The 17,731-nt window shown below is 41.1% G+C and overlaps 1 protein-coding gene across 1 annotated transcript in view; it reads right to left on the bottom strand.

Moving 5' to 3' along the window:
- rtkna (rhotekin a) overlaps positions 1 to 12,059 on the bottom strand; it is a 103,307-nt gene extending 91,248 nt beyond the window's left edge. The window contains exon 1 of the mRNA XM_084728134.1: positions 11,559 to 12,059. Coding sequence (XP_084584260.1) covers positions 11,559 to 11,669 — 111 coding nt within the window. The 5' untranslated portion in view covers positions 11,670 to 12,059. The remainder of the gene's footprint in view (positions 1 to 11,558) is intronic.
- Positions 12,060 to 17,731: the final 5,672 nt, after the last annotated feature.

Here is a 17,731-nt window from a genome sequence, read left to right as displayed (position 1 = left end):
TGCTCTCTCTCTATTAACGCCTTGCTCAGACTGAGGTCCAGGAAAACACACTGTGGTTGGGTGGGGTCCACTTGCAACATCAGCAGCAGACCCTCAGCTGTTAAACTGCACCCTGACACCAGTTGCCACATAGACACACGGGCTGCTAACCACATTCCAAGGCCAAAACACTTCTGACTAAAAACATGCACGGAGCTCACATTAAAGCAGTCAAGTCTGTATCCATTTAAAGATATGAGAGGCTGGAAATAGACGAGTGAATGGCCTCACAACACTGTAACAAAGCAGCAAATGTGGGAGAGAAAACAATAAAAACATGATATCCATTGCTAAACCTGAAAACTGCCAAAAAAAGCTGAGATGGAAATCAAATTTTACTTTCATAATGCCAATTTGTCTCCAAGCAAAACACTGAAGCAACATTATGTAACTATTCCAACTTAAAATAACAGCATTAAAATCATTTTGAAGCTACAAAGCTACATTTTAAGCTACGACTTAAAATAGGGTGAATGGTGTCTCTTGTTCCCACTCTGTGCCCCGTGCGCCTGTTCTCGCACTATGTAACTTGGGTGGCCACTTTATGGCACCAACACCACCAACTATGTCATTTATTTTGGTGAAACTGGATCATATTTTCTTCAGAAAATGTTCACTGGTTTTCCCCTTGATGTCCTCCAGCTGCTCAACCTCAGCTCTGTGATTCACAGAGTTTCCTGTTGGACAGTGAAGTAAACTGCTTCACATGTAGTGGCTGTTAGCTGGTTGGTTGGTGTTTACACGGCTAGCACAGGAGCTCTGGACCACCGAGAGGAGGTTTGTCGTACCAGTGGACAATGTAACCGCCAGGCTCAGCAGCATGGATGGATTACTGAATGGGCCAACCGGGCACAGGCCCAGGGGCCAAAAGATCAGGGGTCCCTCTGAGCTTCACCCAAAAAATGTATAATGATGCGTAACGATGACGAGGAGATGCAAAATGACCACAAAAACAAACAAAACAATTACAGAAAGACGAAATATAACATTGAAGAGACTAAACCTGTGAAATTGATGACAAAAAGGCACAAAACACCACAAAAATACCATCAAAAGACACAAAATGAAGCCACAAAGAGACCTAAAATGACCACAAAAAGTAACACTTAATGAAGCCACAAAGAGACCTAAAATGACCACAAAAATACACACAACACAAAGAAAAACAAAACAACTATAGAGACACAAAATGACCACAAAGAGAAACTAGACTACAGAAAGATGCATACCAGCTACAAAGAGACACAAAATGACCACAAAAGACGTACGACCACCGGACAAGGGTAAATGTTGGACTGGCTTTTAGTAATTGGTGAGAGCTTTGTGAAATAAAATGCAGACACAGAGTTTGCGTACTTGCTGTTGGACTAGTAAGTAAGTAAGTCCAATCTACAGTGAAGAATCTGAAAGGCCATATATATGATGCTGTATGAATATTATGTTCCATTTCTGACATATTCTGACAATAAATCTCCCTAAATCTTAGATACTGGATAATGCTTTGTCCAGCATGTCCGGTCAGTGACAATAAGATAAGATAAGGCTGTGAAAGAAAGTACTGTCCTTGTCTGTAGCGAGGACATCCGCTAACTGTGAGGCTGATATTGTGGATCATATGAAATAGGAAAGAACAGAGACCCTCAGGCATTTTGAGGCCCAACACCAAGTGAATAAATGTACAGAATATGAGGATCATCAGCTGTTGTTCAGATGGCTCGCAGTGAAAATGAACAATTAGAGACAGAAACAGACAAAAACAGCAAGGACATTACGTGAATTACATTTGATGTATAAAATTCCCCTACAGACAATAAGTCTATTATGTTGAATTATAAACTACAAAATAACCTTCCCTTATTGCATGAAATGATATAAAATGAGCACAATGTGAAGTAAGAATCTTTATTAAGTACTTTATTTAGACAATAATGCTTTGTTCTCTTTTCCACCAGCCTTATTAGACAAACAGCCCAGTCATTACCATGGGAACAAAAGCAGGACACTGGCTGAATTTTACTCACGGCATGAAGCAACTGAGATTAAACAATTTTTCATTTGTGCTAGCACTCACAGGCTGACTGGGAACAGTGCTCCACAATGATGTACACACATACCCTGCCTGGGCAATAAAAAAAGTTAAACATTTGCTAGTTAAAATATCCCTCAACATACCAAGAAAGCCTCCGAGCAGAAAGCTCCCATGGTCGAGCTTTGTTTGAGGGGAAGGGTCTTAAGAGGGGTAAACTTTTCCCTGGCATCTCCCCTGCACCCCATGCAGCGCTCAACATGCCAGAAAGCCTGGGGCTACACACACACACACACACACACACACACACACACACACACACACACACGCACACAGAGTAGAGTTTTCAAGTATCTGTACTTTACTTGAGTATTTATTTTTCTGACAGCTTTTTACTTTTAGTCCCTACATTTGAACACAAATATGTGTACTTTCTAGACATGACAAGAGGAAAAATATATTAACGAGATGAAAACAAGATGAAAAAAGAGATAAAGATACGAAAAAAACAGGAGACGAAAAACTATGTAAAAGGAATAAAACAAAAAAGGTGTAACAAGATGACATAATCAGATAAAAAAAATAAGATACACGACAAAAAACATTGTAAAAGATGAAAAAGATGTAACAAGACAAAAAAGATGTAACAAGACAACAAGTGATGCAAAAGACGAAACAGACAGAGAGGGAGTTCGATGCTTAGAAAGTTAGCTTTGTACAGAAACAGTCAGTGAAAATGTCCTTCAGAGGGCGACTTTTTGCTTTGAGACTGAGTACATTTCAGATCCTCGTACATGAGTACAGACGTTGAATCAATTCTTCTGCTTTTTTACTTTTATTATCTCATAGTTTTTTTTTTTTACACAAATATCTGTACTTCTGCTTCAGTACAGAATGTGTGTACCTTTGCCACCTCTGACTTCTGGGTAGACCCACGCTAATTTAGATTGGGTTATAAATCTTGTATCGTAACTCTCACAGAACTCTATGCACACCAGTTGTGTTAATTCTGAGACTGTAGTTGTGGAAGAAATCTGGTCGAATGCATCCATTCTTAACCCCCAGGCTCCTGAGCCCCTTTACCCAGCATTTCATGCCCCAGCACATGGCTCGGTTTGGGGCGACTGTGCAGTGACGGCCCATTGTTCTCTGGGTACACAGAGCTGCCTTGAGAAGGAGACTCGGGGGAAGATTTGGCATTCCTTGAAAACGACTCTTTTCTCAATGGGTTCATGGTCTGAGGTGCTTCCTCTCCGTGTCGTCCTGGCAACATCTATACGACCTCTCTCCCTCAGCGTATATGGGGAGGCAAACCTATGCTTACATAAACAGGCTTAGTTCATCACAGCTTTCTGCCAGGCCACATTAAACACTAGCAGAAGCCACACTGAGAGGCTGCTGCTGAGTATGAGGCTGCTTACAGTGCAGGTCTGCCTCCGTGAACTATAAACCATACATCCAAGCATCTGGAGAACACATATCAGTTACACAATATCTCAGACTTGGGAGGAATAATACCACAACGCATCCGTTTCCACTGATAAAAGCAAAGTATTCCTCATACCCGAAAGATCAGAATATGGAGAAAATAAAAGTAAACATGTCTCGAGCTGAAATGGGTTCCGATAAGAGCAACTTTCTTTTCTGCAAATGTATGAAAGTTCACCCAAGAATCAAAAATACATATTTTTCTCTGTAGTGCTATTTATCCATCTAGATTGTTTTGGTGTGAGTAGCAGTGTTTTGGAGATATCGAGCATAGAGATGTCTGCCGTCTCACAAGTATAATGAAACTAGATGGCACTCAGTTTGTGGTGCTCAAAGCAGCAAAAAAAAAAAAAATACATTTTAAAAAACTCAATAGCAATGTCTCTTTCCAGAAATCATGACCCAGTTACTTAAGATAATCTTGTGAGCAGTTTCATGTGGGATGTAGGGTTGGGTACCAAAACTCATACACAAATTTATACAACACAAATTAACAACCTAATTTCAGTGCCACAAACCTAAGCTGTTGATTGAAATAGCTGCCCTCTGGTTCAGACGTTCATCAAACGTGTCGTTCACATTAGCGCAACACTCTCTCTACATGGCTCTGGCAGCAAGCAAAGTCACGTTAGCCTACTGTTAGCTTGCAGCAGCCTTAACAATGGTTAAAATGCTGAGCTAAAAGGTCTAAAGTGTGGTCGTATTTCACTCAAATGGATTCCAACACCAGGTGGGACATTCACTAAATGTTTAAGAACAACTGTGTGTACAGGGGGAAGCATCTGGCGATGAACAGGGACTCACTTGAAAGCAGAAGGATGCATCGTGCCCAGTCGCTTGTGTGATCCTGTGTCAAGCACATCTGCCGGCAGTGTGGGCGTCCCTGACCCCGGTGATGAGGAGCATAGATAAAGAACACTAGATGTGATGTGTCATAATGTCTAGACATTTATGCATAATGATGATGACACCAGCCTTTTCTCATTTTAGACAGTGTCTGCAAAAGAACTGCTGACTTTTGAAGCTGGAATTTTTATTCATGTTGCCGTTACAAGTACTGTCACTTTTATTTACTGTTAAGTTATTTTTGTTAAGTTGGCCTTTATTTATTATGTGAATTAAACTGAATTAATTGAAGACAATCTGTTAAAGACTTTTGTGTTTATTTAAATATTTAGATGTCATTTTGTGCTTCTATGTTTTCAAGTGTCGGTTCAGACCCTGTTCAGGCACCGGTATCATTTTAAAAGTATGAATTTAGCACCACTATCAGAAAAGCACACTCACCTGGTAGGAACTATTTTCTCTCTACCATGTGCCAACCGTATCACCATGTGAAAGGAACTCATGGAGGAGAGGCTTCATCCACTGAGCTCTCATCCATGAGTAGATGCATGCTCGCACTGTGATACAGCTGATGGCTGTATTCTGCAGAAAAGTAGTAAGAAAGTAGTAGTTTCTTATATGAAACTGCTCATAACAAGGTCTGTGGATTGTCTTGAGTAACTGGATCATGATTTGTGGAAAGAGACATCAGAGTTTTTTGGTGCCTTTAGCCAAAGGCTAATGCTATCTAGTCCCATTATATTTGAGAAAAGCCAGACATCTCTATGGATGATATCGCCATCATCTAGATGGATTAATAGCACTACAGATGGAAAGGAGGAGGAAAATATGTAGCTATTTTTGATTTTAGGATGAACTATTTGTTGACTTAAAAAAAAAAAGAAGAACAAAAAACCCTCACGTATCACCTCGCTCAAATTTCAAGATAGGCGTTACTGCACAACTGGTGTGACCGACACATTCTTTCGAGGTTGGGGGACGACACGCTGAGCAAAGGGAACACCCATCATATCCAAAATCTCACTGAAGCCACCAGTGTGTTCATCTTGGATACTTGCTGGTGAGAGTGTGTGGATCTACAGGGTGGAGAAGGGCAGAGCACCAAAACCAACCAAACCGCAGCCCAAAGCTGTTAAAGCTTTTACTCAAGACAAATGGCAGACTCCCAGACCTTTGCCATACACTCCTTCAGGCTGGGAGCGAGTGTGGGTGGATGGGTGTGTCCTCACACACACATCTAACCACTTCCTGGCCCTGCATAGCTGGTGGTAGCCACAGCGGCGGCGTGGACTAGTAGGGACCATCCTTGAGTTAAACATAAAAATGCGGAGTCGGAGCATTGAAACAGAGGACATTCCATCCCCACCTCCATAATAATAACCGCACTCCAGCCCGGGCTCCCACTGCATGCCTGGGTGGCTTCAGCTGAAGCAGCAGAGCTGGCGAGGGCTGAGAGGGAGCAGAGTGCACAGACACACTGGTGGCCCCCGTGGATCAGAGAGGAGGGATGTAGAAAGCAGATGTCTTCTCTGCTCCCCCTGAGAGCAGCGAGCAGAGGATCGACAGGACGGCTGCAGAATGGATTTCTGGACAAATGCCGCATGAGCGTGTAATCGTTTGCTCCGTTTCTCATTCTCCTTCCACTCTCTGGCCATATTAGCCTGTCAATTTCTGATACGCACACAGCAGAATGATTCAGCACCACCAAACCTCAGAGGAACACAGCGAGATAGACTGTCAGGTCTTCTTTTGATAATGCTGAGACATTTGAATCATATTCACACAGGAACAATATCTTGGATAGGGTATAATATGTCTAAACGTTCAAACTCGGTGTATCGCAATATTTTAAACATTTTAATCTGTTATGTACATAACTGATTGCTGTAATTAGGCACATAGTCCAGAGAAATCCCCAAAGTCTGGATCTGCAGACTCTAGATTAATAATAGCAGTCATTTAGTCTTACAAAATCATGCTCATGGCATTTTCCCCCAGGCACTTTTAACACACACACAGACACACACTAGCAAGTGTTTCGTAAGCATTTTAATCCATTCAAAGGATGCTCAGTGTCCATTTAAGGTTCCCATGAAGTCAAAATCAATGTTTAAGTGTTTTTATTGTGCTATACGTCACCTTTAAACCAGTATCTGGCCCAACAATTACCAAAAACGTCTTTGTAGGTGTTAGTTAGTTCTTCTTTCTTCCAAAAAAGTCTTTGTAGGTGTTCTCAATGGTATTTCAGAGTTTGTTTTCCTCAAAACTGTTGATGACTCATCCTGCACTCAGGGGAATACACTAAATTTGCATCCAATGAAATGCTTTCTTACTAATGAAGCAGCAGAGCATGGAGGGAGAATAACATTCAGACTGGAGAACTACTCAGTGTACAAAAGCACAATTCTGTATCTTTAATCACTGATTTGGGTGAAGCTGAATCACATTTCATGAAGAAAATATTTCTGGTTTATGTCGCTTTGGCTTGCTTCTCGCTAACTGTAACTGTTCGGTGCTGTTAGCTAGCAAGAGCACCGGGCTCAGCAGCCTTGCAAGTTGCAAATTCTCGCAGCCACCTGTAAAGATTTGGCGACTCCTAATAGGGGTTGGGACACCCATGTTGGGAACAAGTGGCCTAATGTGGGTGAGCAAGTCCTAACCTGTATGTTTTCTCTAGTGAACACACATTTCCATTGCTCATATCCACACAAATGAGTGTGTAAAACAAACTCTTACTCACTTTGGGTTCAGGCCAACAAGGAGCTGTTCTCTATCTTTCTCTGATAACGTGTCATTGACCGACACAAACTCCAGACAAAACACCTTTACAGACACATATTTATATAAGAGGTTCAAATGTTGCCACAAATGAACAAACACACACACACACACACACACACACACACACACACACACACACACACACACACACCAACATGATATCCCTTGGCAGGGTGAAAATGGGTTGCTTTCACATTGAGGTGGCCTGGTTCATTGAAATGCCACTGGCTGGTTCCACGGTGGCACTGAGAGAGTCCTGACACACAGAGCCGGAGGAGAGACCCGGTCTCTGAAAGGAGATCATTAGCATTGGCAACAAAGGCAGAGACACAAATTAATCTTGTATGAGAACCAGCGGAGAGCAGATTACAGAGTTAAGGAAGCAGTGATTGTTGTTGTGAAAGGAAAGGAAGTCTTTACCCTGATAAATAACTAATACACAGACTAAACAGGGGGAAGTAAGAGGAGCGAGGGGTGGAATATCCATGAAGCTTGATCTAAAGATGAATGTGGTTCAGCATAAGCCTGGTCAGTCCCTTTTTATCCCCTTTTTCCTAAAAAAAAAATATGTAAACAACAGTCCTCCTCTTTCCACTTATGCTCTGTCCTCATCTAACCCTCACCAGACCCCGCTGGCCAAAAAAAAGAAAAAGAAAAACATAAATAAAAAAGAAAAAATGCCACTGCTCATCTCTCTTATCACGATGCCTCTGAGGAAAAGTGTTTACACTGTTTGTACTCTCTGTAGACTCTCATCAACTCACACCAGCTCAAAATAAACCCGAAAACACATGACATCATTCGCCTCAGCCTGAGAAACTGTATACGCGTAACCACATTAAAGGAATAGTGCAGATTTTTTAAAGTGATGTTGTATGAGGTACTTAGCCACAATCAGTGCAATACCTACAGTAGATGGCGGTCGACACACCCCCAGTCTGGAGAAGCAGCAGGAGTAGCGGTGTAGGAAGCTTGCTTAAAACGTTTTCAGAAACATCATTTAGTGACTGTTTAATTGTAATACAGAAAAATTGTGACCAGGCAGACCGGCGGTATTTCCACATGAACAGATGAGCCAAAACCACCCAAGCCAAGATGGCAACTCCCATAGTGCCAAACACGAGTCTTCACAACATTAGTCCACAAACCAATAGATGACATCACAGTTGGTTCACACACAGGAAACGGGAGTTGCTGGTCCACTGCTGTTTCGATCAGTTAGTTTGTTTGTGCTATTGTGCTCATAAAAAGTTCACAAAAGTCCCACAATAACACAAACAAACTAACAGACTGAGGCAGCAGCATACCTGCACCTCCCACGTTCTTTGAGGTAAAATTATTGTTTTTGCAAAACGATTTTGAAAAGGCTGTCAGATGGCAAGGAAAAGCAGTGAAAATATTCAAAATATAGTGTACACTTAAACTGATATTGACATTTTTAGGTGGCTAAAAATGTGTTTTGCTTTTGACCCTGTGCCAGCAGTACATTTCTTAGCTTCAAGCATCAATGCTCCTGCTGCGTCTCCAAACTAAGGGCGTGCCGACCGCCATCTACGGTAGTTAATACACTGACTATTGATAAGTGCCTCACACAACCCCGTTTCAAAAACTTCAAACTATCCCTTTAACACTATGCAACACCAGGAAGTGGTATATATTACTAGCCTTTACCAGCTTGTGTGTCAGATATGAACTCACTATACTCAGACACCAGATCAGGCTAATTCTGACGGCAGATCAATATGACAGAGTGTGCCCGGCTCCCCCGGGGATTAGTGGTGTTTTCCTGTGACATGAATCATAAACAACTCATACACATAAGCTGACAATGTGTATGCCTGCACACACACACACACAGACAAGGAGGAAAAACAAGAAAGATTCAGGGAGGAAAGCAGAGAGACAGGATCAATACCCTATCTTTTCCATTTGCCGTATTGCACCATTAACATTCCTTAAGTATCCTCTTACCATTGAGCCCCCCGTCTCTCTTCCACACACACACACACCCCTCTTTTTTAACGTCAGTCTAGTATTACCAAAACAATCCTCTAAAAACTGTGTACATCTAAAATGTGGTTTTAGTTTTAATTTAACAGACACAAACACCCCTAAGAAAGGAACACAGCTCACAGACAAGTGTCAGAGAGAAAGGATGAGAATGGAGATAGACAGAGGGAGGACTTTCCATCAAAACAGTATTAAAGTGGTCTGTGAGTAATAATAATTAGAGGCTAGATTGGAAGTCACTTCTGTGTCTGTGTGCTCTGCCGACAAACGGTGGCTAATATGAAGCAGATGCTGACATGGGAGCTTTGCAGAGAGGAAGAGGAAAACATGCATGAAGAGCAGCAGTTTAATCCAGTGATAAACAGCTGAGAGCGATACACAGGCCACAGCTCTGACCTAGTTCTCAACTTTTGGCTGCGGTCTTTTTTTTTTAAAATGGCAGCTCCCTCACAGGTGACTGTCCACCACACGCTACAGTCAAGACAAAAATGAAAAATGTGCAGTTTTACTCTGGCCTGTAGTGCTATTTATCCATCTTGTTTCGGTGTGAGTTGCTGAGTTTTGGAGATATTGGCTGCCGTAATGTAATTGAACTCACAGCAATGTCCCTTTCCAGAAATCATGACCTGGTTACTAAAAATAATCTACAGACCTTGTTGAGAGCACTTTCATGTAGGACCCGTTTTTTCTTTCTACTGATCTACACCTGCAAACCATATCACTGTGCAGAAGGAAGTGTGCATCTACTCATGGATGAGAGGCTCACCCCGTACGCTCTCCGATCACTTCACCCAGCAGATAGGAGGTCAGACATGGGAACTTTTTGGATACTTTCTGCAATGTTTTCTTGGGCAAACTGTACATTTACTGCCACTAGACATCTTCACTGCTCAACTTTCTGAGTGCAGCCACTGGCACTCTCTTTTTTTATTTACCTCTTTTACTTGTCCACACCCACTGCAGTGGGTTCCACCATGAGAGCGGAGCGAAGTCACTGCCTCTATTTTGATTGCAGTTTGTGCTCGCTGTGGTTGGTTTTAGCCCCACTTCCTATTTTACTTTATGCTGCTCACAATGTTCATTATTAGACAGTCGGTCAGCTCGGTGAATGTGAATTATTCATGTTAAAACACACTCTGCTCTTGGTGGACTTTCAAGTGGAAAGACTACTACACCATCACTGAGATTCTTTTCTGATTCGATTTGATCAACAGGCACATTAACGTCATTAAATAACTTGTGATGAAGTGTTTGCCACTGACGTACTCTTCACACACTGACCCGCCGCTGTCACAGCACTGATTTTAACCAGACAAAAGTGACGTATGCTGTTCAGACCACTTAGCAGGACAAGTGAGAGGGACATTAACAAAACCCTTCAAAAAGTGTTGGCTTCTATTGAGTCTATATTTTCAATTACAGAATTTATTTCAAAATAATTTGTCGGGGGACAAGTTCATGTGTTTTAGAAGTCGAAGAGGACATGTTCCCCTCATCCCCCCTGGGATCTGTGCCCAGGATTGCTGTTGAGTTTTTATTTTGGCTATTTGAGCAGAGCCACTTTGTCCCATTGTATTCAAGAGAAGGGAGACATCTCTATGGCCAATAGCTCCAAAACTTAACTCACACCAAAACTGTCTAGTGCATTTCTTAATTTTGAGGTGACCTCTCCCTTTAAGGATGAGCAAGAGAGCGACTGCAGAGGAGCAGTTTTTAAATGTTATTCAAAGAAATTGTTTGAGAACACTTGTACAAGGTGAATATCAAGTGAAGAAGACATCTCTTGAGAACAAAATTACAAAAGGATAATGGATTTTATAAAATTAAAAATGAGCCATTATGAAAAACAAATGTCATGTAATAACCATCCGAGGGTGCAGCATCGCAACAGAAATATACAATATTACACCATGAAGGAGGAATATTAAAACAATATCCTGGGAGCTGGAAGACAACACAAAGCTTAAGTTCCCATCAGCCCACTGCAGAGCACCTCACACACACTGTTGAGTCTCTGTAGGAATATTATTGGTTTTTGTTAAGGCTCGAGTAAAATGCAAAGTAGTTTGGGAAATGCAGCAATTAAGAGCTTTAATTTGGGAACCTGAACGCCACGGCACAGCTCCCCGGTGCAGCGTAATTAAAATGCCGCACAAAGCGAAGCGCACACACTCAAAATGCCTTCAGAACAAGATTAAACGAGTGCCAAATAAGTTAGTTTGCAGAGGGAGAGAGATCAGTCAGAGCTGTAAACAGAGAATCCCCCACAGCGCGTCTGTGTGCATGTGTGTGTGTGTGTGTGTGTGTTTGTTTGTGTGAGAGTGTGTGGAGAGACGGTGGTGATAACTGGCGGACAATCAGACTCTACCTGTGATGTGTCCAGGAAAACGCTCTTTCTGAACTTCCCTCGTCGTATCTCCATTTCAAGGGCAGAGCCGCGGGCAACGGTTGCTCTCGCTGTTTGATTTCGGCAAAACATCGTCTCCGCTTTCTGGCAACTTCACAGATAGTCCTGTGCGCGGCGTTATTAGGAGAGGAACCGCTTCGAAAAGTGCCAAAAAAAAAAAAAAACCCCAGCCCAGCGCAGATCCAGGCGGCACAAAACGGCCCCACCGGAGAAAGAAGACGTCCCGAGAGACTTTAGGCAAACACCCCCTCCTGAATAAACCACCCTGGTTTCTTCTGATGTGGGTTGCCGAGACTGAAGAAAGCAGGAGGGAAAAAAAAACTCACTCTCTCTTCCTTCCTTCACAGCTGACTTTTCACTTTTCCAAACACTGGCCCGTGTGCGTCCGCCAGTGACACGATGACACCCCATGTGGTGCGGCTGAGACCAACTTTGGCCTGTCCTGTATCCGGAGACCTCTACCGGCGATCAGTGTCGGTGACTGCTTAGATTTACTGTTGCAACATCTCTGATGACTCTCACGGGCCTGTTTGTGCAAGTCATTCAGTAAAACACCGAGTCATTCAACTACATTTGACATCTGAGGGCCAATGTTTTCCCTTCTGCCATAAATACAAGCAACAAAATCTGCGTAAAAAACTAGAATGAATCGAAATTTGTCTATTTTCTATTATTATTAGTTTTTATTCAGTGTTTTTACCTCAATCAGAACTGCGACCCATTAGTTGTTAACTGTTACATTAACTGACACCTGTTTTGATGATTGATTAATCATTTTGGGTCATTTTTTTTAAAGAAAAAAAATCCAAATTCTATTATTTCAGCCTCCCAAATGTGAATACTTTCATGTTTCTTTTGTCACCCGTGACAGTAAACTGAGTATCTGTGGGGTTTTGGACAAAACAAGACATTTTAGGACATCATTGTGAGCTTCGATCAACATTTTTCAGCAACTGGTCAGTCGAGAAAATGATTCACAGATTAATCAACAAGGTCGTGTCAGATTACTGACATCTATCTATCTCTATCTCTCTATCTCATCATCTATCTCCCTGATACTCACCATTGTTCTGTTAGCTCTTTGGATATTTCACTTTTCTGCAGGATGAGACTGTTTAGCAGAGAGTGACAATGCTGTGAATATACCTTGACTTTGCTCTTATCCTGTGAGTTGTTAAATTTTATATCTTAAATAATAATCTAAACTCTAAAAATAAAAAAAATAATTTAGTTTGTAGATTAAAATTCATGTTCTATGACAGTAAACTGATATCTTTAGGGTTTTGGACAAAACAAGACATTTGAGAACATTTTTCACCATTTTCTGACATTTTGTAGACCAAGCAACTAATTGATTGATCAAGAAAACAATCAACAGATTTATCAGTAATGAATAGACCTAGTTTCAGCCCTATCCTTAATAAGCAGTCCATTTAACCCTCTGAAGATGTCATTAAAATTCCCTTTAAGTAGTTTCAAAATAAGAGCACACTAAGGACAATAACCACTGTGATTAAATTCAATAAAAGTTTCTGTTGTGGAGGGACTTAGCAAATAAAAGCTATTGTCTTGGGTGACATTCAAACAGCCAGTTTTAGCACTGTCCTATTCCATCAAATGATTTTTTGTGTTGAGTTTAATTTTGCATGTTTGATAGTGTTGGAAATCTTTAGGTCTTTAATACATTGGCCAACTTTCTTTGAATAATAACTTTCTTTGAATAATAAATCCATCAGTGGGTCCAGCTGGGTAATTTAAATGTACTGTTTTTTTCCAGTAATGATGATTTTTTTGCTTCTCTTTATCCTCTGAGAATTCCCATTTCCTTAATACTAATAATAATGCAGCCTAAAGCGGAGGGTACTGCGGGCTTTGACTTCATGGTACAACATGTTATTTATGAGCGTCTGCAGCAGAGCATGAAGATCCAGCAGGAATGTGAAGCGCAATCTCTGGCGGCACCAGGACTTTACTGAACCTGCTGTGAGGGGAAGTCTGAGGGGTCAGAAAGTCAGTGAGGATCAGTCTCACTGAGCCAGAGGTCACATCCACACAGAGAGCGACAGAGGTGTCTGCTGGGAAGTCCCAGCCTCATGACACAAGCTGATGCTGCTTATACAGTCTCATAAGACAACACATTTTATACAGATACTGGGCCTCACATATAACCTGGGATCTGGGGAGGGGGAGGATTATGTTAACATTGTGATACTAGGATTATTTTACTAACTACTTTTTTTTAAAGTAACGTAAATTTTCCTATTCCATCAAATGAGGTGCAATTACTGCCATGTCTATTGATTAAATATCCATGAATTCATTTTTTAATTGGTTAAATTGTTACCAGCAATTAATCAATTAATGATTCATCCTGAACATGCCACAGCATTTCATTTTGTTTTTCATGTGTATGTAATTGTTTTCGGTGATCAGATCACCTGATTGGCTACTAAAATGAAGATGAAAATTTTGGATATTAATTCAAATTGGACTCAGTACTCTAGTATGATTTTAAGAGTAACTAAGTAGATTACATTTTGCAGTGCATACTTAAGTACAAGTAAAAGTACAGACTTGAAAATCTATTCATAAAAGTACAAGTACCCCCAAAAAAACTACTTAATTACAGTAATTTGAGTATTTGTAGTTAATTACTTCCACCCCTGCTTAATATAATGTTTTATGATCATTATAAGTTAGTTTTTGTCCAGATATTCTCTCCTTTGTATCGTGTGAATGAACGTTTAAATGAATAGATGTGATTATACACATTTAAATATACACCCAAACTTCATTTACTTGCACCACTCTGGTCACGAGCATCACCACCCATTTTTACTAAATGTATTTCTAATCTAATTATTATGTGTAAATGTAATGGAATACAGCTCCGTGACCCTCGTCTCACGGTAGGCGCGTGTTTGGATGTTCATTTTTATAATTTTTAAAAAAGCAGCGTCCTGACACACTGCCAGCTGACACTTTGTACATCCTGCCTGAAATGCTCCAGTGTCAGACCTTTTTCTTCTCTTTCACTTTTCAGTGATTTGTTGGCCAGTTCAGTGTTGATATTACAGGAATTATTCTGTGGCGAAAAGCCAGTGCTCAACAAAGCTCTATTTATCCGTTTTCTGCACATTCAGACGCTTTGTAACCCCAGCCGTGACCCGCTGTAACACCTGAAACTATCCAAACAAAGTGTGAGCCATTAAAAGAGAGAAGAATCAGAAGGCCATAAATAAGTTGAAAGGCTTTTAGTGATGCAAGGCTGGAAATCAATGCATTAAGATAAAGTCTTCACCGGGGTTTGTGTAATTGCGAGCCATTGTTCACTCTGACTTTCCCACTATTTACAACATAACTGCTTTGATTAACATTGGGTAGGCAATTAACTCTGAAAATCCACTTAGCTGGAATCATGGTATCATGTTGCGATGGTGAGCGCATTTTGTTAATTTTTGTCTGAATCATAAACAGCCTTGTTACTGCATCTGTTTTCTGTCTGCTTAATCATTCTGTCTATTTGTAGACACTTGTTTGTGTTCTTTGGAAAAGAAAAAATATAAATTGTGCTGCATTTCCCATGCGACGTTTCAACCAGATTACTCAAGAGTTTGGTGCTTACACTTGTAGGAATAAAACTTGTCCCCATAGGAGAACCCTTTTAGGTTTCTGCATTTGGATTCTGAAAGATTCCACCTGTAACTCTTTCACTAATTCTATGAAAGACTGTACCAGAAAAAAACAAAAACAAATCCTTGTATGGTGTAATGGCTCCACCCAGAACCCTCTCTGTGGGGGACAGAAGAAAAATTGAGAAATTTCATGATTTAAACTGCCTTCACTAGATTTTTGAGTTTTGAATCAGACTCAAACTCTCAAGGTTTTAAGTAAACTAAAGGTTTTACTGACCTATAACGTTTTGTTGAGATAATTTACTTTTCTTCTTTAGATAAAGTTGAATCTTTGAATTTTAGAAACCCTGATTTGTCATAATTTGGGTGCTTGAAAATTAAATGTTTGCTATTGAAAACATTAAATTATTAACTTTTCACTTCAATGATATTTTCAAAATACCCCCATGGGTGTTCTAGATAAATTCCTTGAAATAGAAAAGGGTTTTTGGTAGAACCTGGGGGTAGGTTCTAGATAATACCCTTCTGGGGGTTCTAGGTGAAACCAAAAAGGGTTCTCTTATGGGTTCTCCTATTTTTAAAAGTGTAGGACCAGTGGAATCATTAGCATGACAGACAGAGCACATGCTTTCAACAATCCTTGTGAAACTATTTATCCCAAAAGTGGGACCCAAATCTTACAGAGAACTCTTGACAAACCCTTTCCCATTTAAAAAAGGGGTTCCTCTGCAGCAAACAGCTCTGGTTAGAACCTCAGTTCTGCACAAAGAACTTTCTAAAAGTGAAACAAAGTCTTGCATACATTTTAATTCAGTGATTTAGCACAGACCAAACTCTCACCAATTACACTTAATGGTCCAAATTTATCTTTTCCTGCCTCAAAATACTTTTACTCACCTCCGTTGGGGTTAATAGTGTTTGCACCACAACCTTAAATATGCTATAATGACTGCAGCTTTCCAGTGAGGTGCTTAGTCTCTATATGGAAAAGGGGAAGGGGTTCTGTGCAGCCCCTGTCTCTCTAATCTCCCCTCAAGTCTCTTATTTAAGCGCAGGATGTTTGTTGATGTCGGGAGCTTGGGTAAATAGCTGAAGGCGCTGTAACTCATGCAGCAATGTGATCTCACTTGGATGTCTGTGTGTTTCCTAGAAGGGAGTATGTGAAATGCAGATTATGTTTACATGCCTCATGCCGCTCTGGTCAGTAGGGGGTAGACAGTCACAGAGGGGAACAGTGCTTTCCCAAGCTACGTCTGACCCCCTTTTAACTCCTCGCCGGGCTCCGCCGAGCCCTTTGGGCAGCTCAGTTTGCTGCAGAGTCAGGAAAGCAATGGGCTTATGTGCAGGCTTTGCCGTGGCAGATTTTAAACCCATCTGTGGGGGAAAGATAGGTCTGGTTTATCACCCCTCGTTTATAGTGCATATTCTATTTGTAAATCCCACAAACTACATTTTCCCCTGCTGCTGTCACTCTTTTCTCTCCTGTTTTCTCTCTTTTTGCCCACACAAATTCACAGTGCACACAAACAGGCGAAAACAAAAGCAGCTGCTACAGTGAGAATCAAATACAGCAGTCAACGCTGACACAGTCACAGTGGGCTATAAAATGCCGACCACAGTCGGCACACAAACAAAGAGGCCGCTCTTCACTCAGAGAGCAACGGCCGTGGAGCAGCTGGAGGAAGATCACATGGTGTAAAAAACAGGAGACAATCATGCTGTTACATCGCTGCACACAATCCTATTCCGCTTCTCTCTCACACGTAGACACACACACAGACGGTACATGATCAAGTGCCCACCAGTTCAGAAGCAGAGGAGTGGGTGTAAACAGGCAGCAAATCACCAGTGGAGGAAATATGGGAAATCTGTTTGGCTTCTCTTTCTTGGAATGAAAGAGCTACAGGCTGAGCAGAATGATTGTGGCTGTTCCCACTGTAATTACATGTGTTTTTGTATATTCTAAATATACACTTGCATGCAGTATTTGCAACCTCTGCCCTGCTCCCTCCACTGTTCTTACATTATTAAACCTCAAACATTCCAGGATCAATTTTAAGGGAAAAAAATCATTAAACTACAGCCGCAATGCTGCGCTTTCTCCTGCACATATATACACAGTTTGGCTCAAATCTCATAAAGGGGAGGAGGCAATTATTGAAGTGTTGCATACACTGTGATGAGAAACAAAAGTATGTGACAGGTCTAGCTCCTTCTTTAAACAGAATTAAACTGGTGGAGGGGACTTTGCTCTGCTGTGTGAAGGCTGAAACACCCCCTTTATTTTGCCCAATTATTTTGCACAACATGAGAGCACACCCCCTGGTGGCAGGCTGCAGTATAGGTCAGAAATCTCACTCCCTCCAAGTTAGCAGATGGACCAACATCTCTAACATGGTTTCTGTTATTTTAGATTAGTTTTTATTAAGCTGATGTTTCTTCAAGTATTCATTTTTCTTACCAGATTGTTACCAGGCTGTCACGATTGACAGCTGAGCT

The sequence above is a fragment of the Lutjanus erythropterus genome, chromosome 10 (assembly GCF_056507025.1).
Source record: "Lutjanus erythropterus isolate fLutEry1 chromosome 10, fLutEry1.hap2, whole genome shotgun sequence".
Lineage (NCBI taxonomy): Eukaryota > Metazoa > Chordata > Actinopteri > Lutjaniformes > Lutjanidae > Lutjanus > Lutjanus erythropterus.
The sequence above is the reverse complement of the archived record's forward strand: the minus strand, read 5'-3'. Positions and strand labels throughout refer to the sequence as shown.